This window comes from Rana temporaria, chromosome 8 (genome assembly GCF_905171775.1).
Source record: "Rana temporaria chromosome 8, aRanTem1.1, whole genome shotgun sequence".
Lineage (NCBI taxonomy): Eukaryota > Metazoa > Chordata > Amphibia > Anura > Ranidae > Rana > Rana temporaria.
Window position 1 is genome coordinate 46,287,221 of NC_053496.1, and position 9,321 is coordinate 46,296,541.

The window sequence follows — 9,321 nt, forward strand, 5'->3', positions numbered from 1 at the left end:
AAGTGGGGTCTATAATCATCTCCCTCTAGGAGGATATAAAAAACCAGTGATGGTAAAAAGCTGCCACCTTATCCCATCTACTTATAGGCAAATTTTTAGCAACTCACTGCATTAAGGTAAAGGAAGCTATTAACCTCTTATGGCTTTGTGCGGTGATATCTGAATGATGCCTGCAGTGGTGGAAGTGTCGGCAATGAATTATGTAAAACTTTATCTAAACACAATACGTGCCAATGCTTTTTAAAGATTTTTTCAATATCCTTATATTGCATATGAAAATTGGATATAAAACCCCATTCCTGTCTAGGGTTAGTAGGGTGACTTCTATCTGCCAGATACATATCCATTGGGGTGTCAACCAATTCACTTATAATCTGATCTAAATCTGGTTCTTCATAACCTTTCTGCATGAATCTCTCTTTAATTACTCTTGAATGTGTAATAAAATCATCATTGGTTGTGCAGTTCCGCTTTACTCTCATGAACTGGCCTTTAGGAATATTCTTAAGCCAATTGGGATGGTGACCACTGATAAGAGGTAAGTAACTGTTTCTGTCAGTAGGTTTAAAATAAATCATAGTGACCAATGACGTTCCCTGTAATATTACGTCTACATCTAGGAAGTGAATATGTTCACTACTGAACTCATATTCTAATTTGATGTTGATGCCTGTATTAACACTTAAGTTATACAGCTGTCTGCATCCTTCAACTTATATATCCAGGTGTGTCAGAGAGGACAAAGCAGTTTAATCCTTGCCAGAGAACAGAGGACCCATCATACCAAGCGGCTCCTGGGGGAGGGGGGCTAGCGCTACATTACAAAAGACATATAGCGAGTTCATTCTTCAAAGTTAACTTTTTACTATGCAAGTGAACTTTATTTTAGCTTTCTGAATCTGGTTAAAGTCTACTTAGCAAAGAATCATGTGTAAGAAAAATAAATAAAAATGAAATAAAATACAAATTGAAAAAGGATTTTTGCTTGCCCATGATTGGATGATTGAATTCAACACAGATTCACACAATTCGCTAAGCTAGATGAAAATTTGTTTGCAAAGTAAAAAAATTACTTTACTAAGTGAACAGTCTTTAGTTATCTAGCCCTTGAACCCAAGACTTACGCCCTGTACACACGATCGGTTCGTCTGATGAAAACGGACCTGTTTTAAAATTTTCTGATGGTTAAAAAAACGATCGCCTGTGGGGAAATCCATCGGTCAAAAATCCATGCATGCTCAGAAAGAATCAAGTCGACGCATGCTCGAAAGCATTGAACTTAATTTTTCTCTGCACGTCATTGTGTTTTACGTCACTGTGTTGGACACGATCGGATTTTTAACTGATGGTGTGTAGGCAAGACTGATGAAAGTCAGCTTCATCACAAATCTGATGAAAAAATCCATCGGTCCGTTTTCATCGGATGAACCAATCGTGTGTACGCTGCATTAGAGCTGCAAAGGAAAAGTTCTGCTTACTTTAGACATTTGACTACTGTGGGTGGGAACAGGAAATAAAGAAAGCAAGATACACAATGTAGCATCATATGAAATGAACATCATTTATTGAAGTACCTTGTAGAAGCTGTAGCGATTTTATCTTCTATTTTATTTTTTTTAAGAAAAATGTTAAGGTGCCTCTGGATTCTTTTGCTACATATTATTTCATGTAAGAACTAAAGATTGTATACTAATTTTTTTCTTTCATTTTCTTTTTTTTTACAGATTAATAAGAGTAATCAAAAATGTTATTTCTAGCGGTATTACTTTTAATTTTGGTGCTTTTATCATTTTTATTATTAGTGTTATAATATTATTTATTTTACTTTGTTTTACATAGAACATAAAAAGAAGAATTTTAGGGTTAAATGTTGTAGACATTCTACATTATGACTCATCACGTAGTTAGAACAATGTAACATTAATGCCAAGAAGCAAATAGATAGACCAGGGAAAGAGAGGAAGAAAAAAAAACCATAGAGGGGTTCCTAATGGTAGGAAAGACAGAAATATTGATGTTATCAATATACATCTATATATATAGATAGATATATCTATATATATATATATATATATATATATATATATATATATATATATATATATATATATATATATATATATATATATATATACACAAATGTATATTAATTGTTATTATTTTTGTTGTTGTTTTTATTATTCCTTTGGTGTTTTTAACACGATTATTGCTTTGGTATTTTTCTTTTTCATAATGATAATAATATTGATATTTTTATTGTTGCCATTTTTATGCTTGTTATTATTATTGCCATGTCACATTTTTGCGTATGTTGCTATGATTGTTTTGTATTATTGTTACTGTTTTGTTGCTATCACTATTATTATTCTTCCCCTTCTCAGGTCTGTCCCAGTTGGTGGAGGTGACCCAGGATAAATTCCTTATAGTTCAGTCTGGGAAATCTGTGGAACTTAAATGTCGTCACACACAGACCAGCTATTTATCAATGTTCTGGTACCAGCAAAAAGGACAGCAAGGGCTGAAGCTTATGGTTTACTCAACAGCTGCTGGTGATAACAGTAAAATGGAGGAGGGGTTCGGGTCCTGGGCTCTGAACAGGCCTGATGTACTCAACTCCACTCTGACACTGTCAAAGTCCAGTGCCGAGGACTCCGCCGTCTACTTCTGTGCAATCAGCCAACACAGTTGGAAATGTCAGTGCAGATGTCAGCACATAACCTTACTGGGAGTCAGCGTCAGTTCTAAATGATACCTGGAGGGGGAGCTGTTCATTATAGCATTTATTATTATTGTTTTCTAGTTTGTTATATAATGGATGTTGAGCAGAAACTGGTGCAAATATTATTATTTTTTCTTTGTTCAGGTTACAGGTCAAGCTGCTAATAGCAATAGCGATTGTCAGTGGTAATTGTCAACAGTGACCTTGCCGATTAGCACTAGGATGAAAATACTAAGGTTTTCTCTGTTCCTGACAGTGCAAGAACTTTTTCAGGGTCCATTGAGATTGTTGATTGATTGATTGATTTTTGAGCTTAGTTAGGCGCCAAATGCCCAATTTCGAAGTCTATCCAAAGCCCAAATATATATTTTTTGTATTTATACACCTGGTCCAAGGACAACCATCTACAAGGGGATTTCTTTTACTTTCGAGAGGTTTCTTTCTTACTTCTTGTTTTTTCTTCTGAAATATCCCAAGGAATAAAGGGCCAGATTCACAAAAGAGATAGGTCGGCGTATCTCCTGATACGCCGTCGTATCTCCTGATACGCCGTTGTATCTCTGTTTTAGGGTCGTCCTAACTATGCGACTGATTCATAGAATCAGTTACGCATAGTTTGCCCTAAGATCCGACAGGTGTAACTGAATTACACTGTCGGATCTTAGGATACAATACCTCGGCCGCCGCTGGGGGGAGTTTGCGTCGTAAACCAGCGTCGGGTATGCAAATTAGTAGTTACGGCGATCCACAACGGTTTTTCGCGTTCGTTACGTCGTTGCTAGTCTAGTTTCCCGTCGCAAAGTTAGTCGTCGTTTTAGCTGCCCTAACTTTACACAGCCCATGTTAAAGTATGGCCGTCGTTCCCACGTCGAATTAAAAAAAAAAAATTCTTGCGTAAGACGTCAGGGAAAACGAAAGTACGCTACGCACGTCGCCGTTCGAAAAAATGACGTCACTTTGTGCAAAGCACAACGGTAATTTCAAAACGGAGCATGTGCAGTAGGTCCGGCGCGGGAGTGCGCCTAATTTAAATGGCACACACCCCTTTGAATTACGCGGGCTTACGCCGGAGGCCGCCGGCATAAGTTTTCACGTAAGTGCTTTGTGAATCAGGCACTTGCGATGAAAACTTGCAGCGGTGTAACGTATCTAAGATACGTTACGCCACCGCGATTCTACGTGAATCTGGCCCATAGAGTAAATCTTCCAATGGGGACACCTGGTCCTCGCCCCAATCTATCTGATTATCTCCTACTCTTTTAGACAATTCATGAAAACCCTCCTCTTCAGAGAAGCTTTTTCTGCCCCTACCTAACAAATCTACCTTTATTTTCTCCATCAGCTCATCCCCCACAGTTATCACCTTTTGTATTACTTGACCCTCCCTTCTAGATTGTAAGTTGTAATGAGCAGGGCCCTCTGATACCTCCTGTATTGAATTGTTTTGTAACTGTACTGCCTGCCCCGTGTTGTAAAGCGCTGTGCAAACTGTCTGTACTATATAAATCATGTATATTAATAATAAAAATAATAATTATTATTATTTACTTATTTTTATAAAATATGGTCAACCTTAATTTTTAAAATGTATGCTGACTAGTTTGTGTATTTTAAAAATATCAGCCTTTCTGTATTTTTTTTTAAATCTCTGACTTCATAGTCAAGGTATGAATACGCAATCACAGACCAGAGAAATTAAGAAAACATGCTAACCTGGCCTTCCAGTACTTCTGGACAGGATAGCATTCACATGTCACTAAGTTGTCCAGTAGTAAGCACTGCCCCCCCCCTCCTCCTTGGAAGAAATGGAACAACCCATGATGTCAGAAGACAGCAGGGAAAAAAATGTAGAAATCATATTTTTATTTTTTAAGTCATTCTAAAGGCAGAAGGCTTTTTACCTTAAAGCATTCTAGGCATTAAGGTACAAAAAAAATCTGAATGCAGATTCCCTCCAGAGCCCCCCTTATACTTACCTGAGCCCAAAATTTGATCCAGCGCTGTGCACTAGAGCAGAGGCTCTCTCGCGTCCCTCCATTCTCATTGGTTAAAACACAGTGGCTCCTCCTGCTGTCAATCACAGCCAGTGAGGAGGGAGAAGGGGGCAGGGCCAAGCCGCACTCTGTGTGTCAATGGCTTGGGAGAAATCATGCATGAGTGCCTCCATAGCAAGTGGCCTGATATGGGGGCACTGGGAAGGGGGGATGAATCATGAGTTCTGATGGGGGCCCCTGAGAAGAGAAGGATCGTGGGTGCTCTGTGCAAACTCATTACACAGGTCAGGTAAGTATAGCCCGTAATGCAGGGCAGTCTTAGGACTCCCGGCCAAAAGGTTCTCTGGACCCACTTTCTGCTCAGGAGGAGAAGCAATGGCACCAGAGCGAGGTGTAGCAGTGAGGAGCAGCAGCCCCACCCCGGATGCATCCTTGTCACCTGCCTCCTGAGGTAAGGAGGCCTCTGATCGTCCATCTCCCATGGGGGGGGGGCTAATTTCCAGCCTATCTGTCTGTCTCCCATGAAGGGGTCCGTTTCTCGTGCATGTGCGGGGGGCGTTGTTGTTGGTTTGCCCCCCAAAATTTGGAGCATCAGCCAGCACTGCACGTTTGTTATTTTATTTTTTAGCATTTATAATGGCTTTAAGGGGTGGTGGGGATTAGGGGTTTCTTCAAGGTGAAGTTGGATTTTAGGAATCCTTTTCTTTTTCTGGCCTTGACTCTTGCAGTACTCAGCTCTGGCAATGGACTATTAAATCTGCACCATAAAATATAATTATATACAACAAAAAACACAGAGAACTTGTATTAGAAAATAATTGTTACCTTCGGTCCTCACTTCCCATTCTGAGGGTAACGTGGTCATTGAGCAAACCTTGTTAGATAAGTCAAATGTACAGTATAGACCGTTCAGTACCGTATCATGCATGTTGTTGTGGGAGGAGACAGGAAGCAAAAAACTGTCTAATTATTGCACATTATGTGGATGAGTAGTTAGTTACAGATGTAGAGGGGATCAGCAGATAACAGGCACACAATCTTTGCAGATCTCATATGAAAAAAAATACAACATTTATATAAACAGATTTGTTCTTGCCCAGATGCTATAACTTTGCAACATGTTCAGAGAACTTTTTGCCATTTTATTAATAAACATTCTTCCGGGTAAGTGTCAAATCTTCCGTGGTTTACCTCTTCACAAGCTACAAGAAATACAATATCTTCAGTAAATAGAAAAATATGTGCTTGCGTTAGTAACAATGAGGATAAACTATGTAACACGTGGCTTTAATGTTTGCTGGGCCCTGGAAATCTACTATAGTTTCACAGAAGCAGTAGGTCTTCTGCTACTATAGAACAACAAGTTCCAGCAAGATTTTTCATCTCCGCTTACCTATCACTGCTTTACTATAATGCTTCATTTTATTTTTTGCTTTCAAGTGTTTTTTTCTAAATTAAATTTATTTGTTTTCATGTTATATTTCACACTGCTTAATTATAAAGTCATGTCTTTATAATACTGCAATATATATATATATATATATATATATATATATATATATATATATATATATATATATATATATATATATATATATATATATATATATATATATTTGCTTTATTTTAATGCTGCGTATTATTACTTTTTTTGCATTTTTTACTTACTTTGTATGCTTTTTTTTAACATAATGTTTTTTATTTTTTTATTCTCAATTGTTTTACCATTTACCTTAGTTTTTTTATGCTGTTTTATCATAGTGTTATTTATTTTTTGTTTTAAATAGTGAGTTTTAATATTGTCATGTTTTTTTTATACTGCCTTATTTTATGAAATCTATTCTTCTATTTTTATACTGCTTTACTATAGTTTTTTTTTGTTTGTTTGATTTTTTTTCCCCATATTGTGTTACTAAGTTATTTTTTGTTTGCTTTGGAGTTTTAGGTACTCCTTTACTTTAATGCCATTTTTTGTCTGTTTTTGTGTTTTAATACCTGTTATTAAATTGTATAAATTGTTTGACTTTTTCTTTGTATGCTATTTTAAAGTCATAATTTACTATAATGTCACTCATTTACTTGTTTAGTCATAAAGTGCATGATATGAACTTTATTAATTTACAAACATTGCATATTAAAAGCAAAAATAAATAAATAGGAATGACTATAATGTCATTAATTTACTTGTTTAGTTATAACGTACAAGATATGAACTTTATTAATTTACAAACCATTTTGCATATTAAAGTAAAAATAAAATATAAATAGGATATGGTATTTCTGTAATCCCCCTAGACTTTAGATATTTGCCATAATGATTATTTTTGATGGCTTCGTCCCTATATTATAACTTTCCTCCTGAATAATTCACTCATTCACTCATTCATTTATCATGTAAGTAATTATCCTGTTACTTCCATACAATTTTTAAGCTGGTAAGTTATAATAATAACAACACATAACTTTTTTGCCTCCCAGTATCCAGTGTTTTATCCTGCACTCCTCTTTTTTCATAAATTCACAATTTTAAAAATAAATACATTATAAAATATTTGATGTTATACAAGTAATGGTGTACAAGGTTCAGACTGATATGATTTTTTTTTCCTTACTTTAATCTCTTCCTCTCTCAGTTTTAATGTACACAGGTTTTGGTAAATAAAAGGAAAAGGTTTTGACTTTTGAGTTTTATTTCTCAATACAGGTCTGTGCCAGGAGGTGAAGGTCGATCAGGGTCATAAGCTTCTAATAGTCAAAAAAGGGGATCCAGTGGAGCTTTCATGCAAGCATTATACTGAGACTAATTATGTTATGTATTGGTACCAGCACAAAGCAGGAGAAGGTCTGCAGCTTATGGTATATTCAACAGATGCCAAATCGGGTGAAATGGAAACGTTGTACAAAGCCTGGACTTTTAATAGGCCTCACATTCTGAATTCCACACTGAGCCTGGCGGCAGCAGATCCTCGGCTCTCTGCTGTGTATTTCTGTGCAGTCAGTAGGCACAGCTGCAAACAGCGAATTATTTGCTGGCATAAAACCTGCCAATCTCAGAGGACACGTTATATTGATGACATACATTACTATTCACAGGAAGGCCAGCAGGGGGGCAGTTTTCTGTTTTCTCTACACACACTTTATACTAGAGCCTATTAATAAAGGATTACTATTGTTACTATTTGTTTCCTGTAAGAAAACAAATGTAGAAAACTTTTATATCTGCAATAAAAAAAATGTATGCGTAATCCCTTCTTATTACAAGGATACATCTTTTACAAATAAGCACATTTAATTCAATCTATTTTGTATATTCTACAAGTTTTTTAATGATACAGGGGGTAAATTAAAGGAGTTGTAAAGGAAAATGTTTTTTCACCTTAATGCAATCTATGCATTAAGGTGAAAAAACATCGAATGCTGCCGCCCCCCCCCCCCCCCCCCCCCCGATATACTTACCTGACCCCTTTGAAAGTCCCGCGCAGTCACAATATCCTCTTCGCTGCTCAGCCTGGCCGCTGATTGGCTAGGGAGGATGGATTGAGAGCAGTGCAGCCATTGACTGGTGCTGCTGTCAATCACATCCAGTGACGCGGCGCGCCGAGTGATACAGTGAGCGGCTATGGCCGCTCGCTGTATCACGGGAGCGCGCCCGCAATTAGTGACCACCATGCGAGCACTCGCATGACTGTGGTGACTAATTGCGGGGAGGACCAGAGACAGCCGCCGAGGGACCCCAGAAGACATGGATCGGGGGCACTCTGTGCAAAACGAACTGCACAGTGGAGGTAAGAATAACATGTTTTCCTTTAGTGACCCTTTAAGTATTGAACACGTCACCATTTTCCTAGGTAAATATATTTCTAAAGGTGCTTTTGACATAACATTTTCACCACATGCAATCAATACATACAAAGACACCAAAACAATTAAGGGGCAGATCCTCAAAGATCTGCACCGGCGCAGCGTATCTGAGATACGCTACGCCGCCGTAACTTACCTGGCTTTGGTTTGAATCCAGAAAGAATTTGCGCCGTAAGTTACGGCGGGGTAGTGTATTTCTTGCGGCGTAAGGGCGCGGAATTCAAATGCGGCGAGTAGGGGGCGTGTTTCATTTAAATGAAGCGTGTCCCCGCGCCGAACGAACTGCGCATGCCCCGTCTGTCAAAACTCCCAGGGTGCATTGCTCCAAATGACGTCGCAAGGACGTCATTGTTTTCGTTGTGAACGTAAATGGCGTCCAGCCCCATTCATGGACGACTTACGCAAACAACGTAAAATTTTCTAAATTATACGCGGTAACGACGGCCATACTTAACATTGAGTACGCCACCAGATAGCAGCTTTAACTATACGCCGGAAAAAGCCGAACGGAAACAACGTAAAAGAATGCGACAGCCGCTCGTACGTTCGTGGATCGTCGGAAAAAGCTAATTTGCATACTCAGCGCGGATTATGATGTGAACGCTACCCAGCGGCCGCCGGAAAATTGCATCTTAGATCCGACGGCGTACTAAGGCGTACGCCTGTCGGATCTAACACAGATGCCGTCATATCTTGTTTGGTGGATACCAAAACAAAGATACAATGCGCAAAATTTGAAATTACGCG

The 9,321-nt window shown here is 38.2% G+C and overlaps 2 gene segments (V, D, J or C); both read left to right on the top strand.

Moving 5' to 3' along the window:
• Positions 1–1,496: 1,496 nt before the first annotated feature.
• On the top strand, positions 1,497–2,912 carry LOC120910351. The segment is given in 2 exon segments: positions 1,497–1,668; positions 2,382–2,912. Coding segments are annotated over 2 exon segments (411 nt in total).
• Positions 2,913–5,253: 2,341 nt separating this feature from the next.
• On the top strand, positions 5,254–7,949 carry LOC120910352. The segment is given in 2 exon segments: positions 5,254–5,877; positions 7,418–7,949. Coding segments are annotated over 2 exon segments (498 nt in total).
• The last annotated feature ends 1,372 nt before the right edge of the window (positions 7,950–9,321 follow it).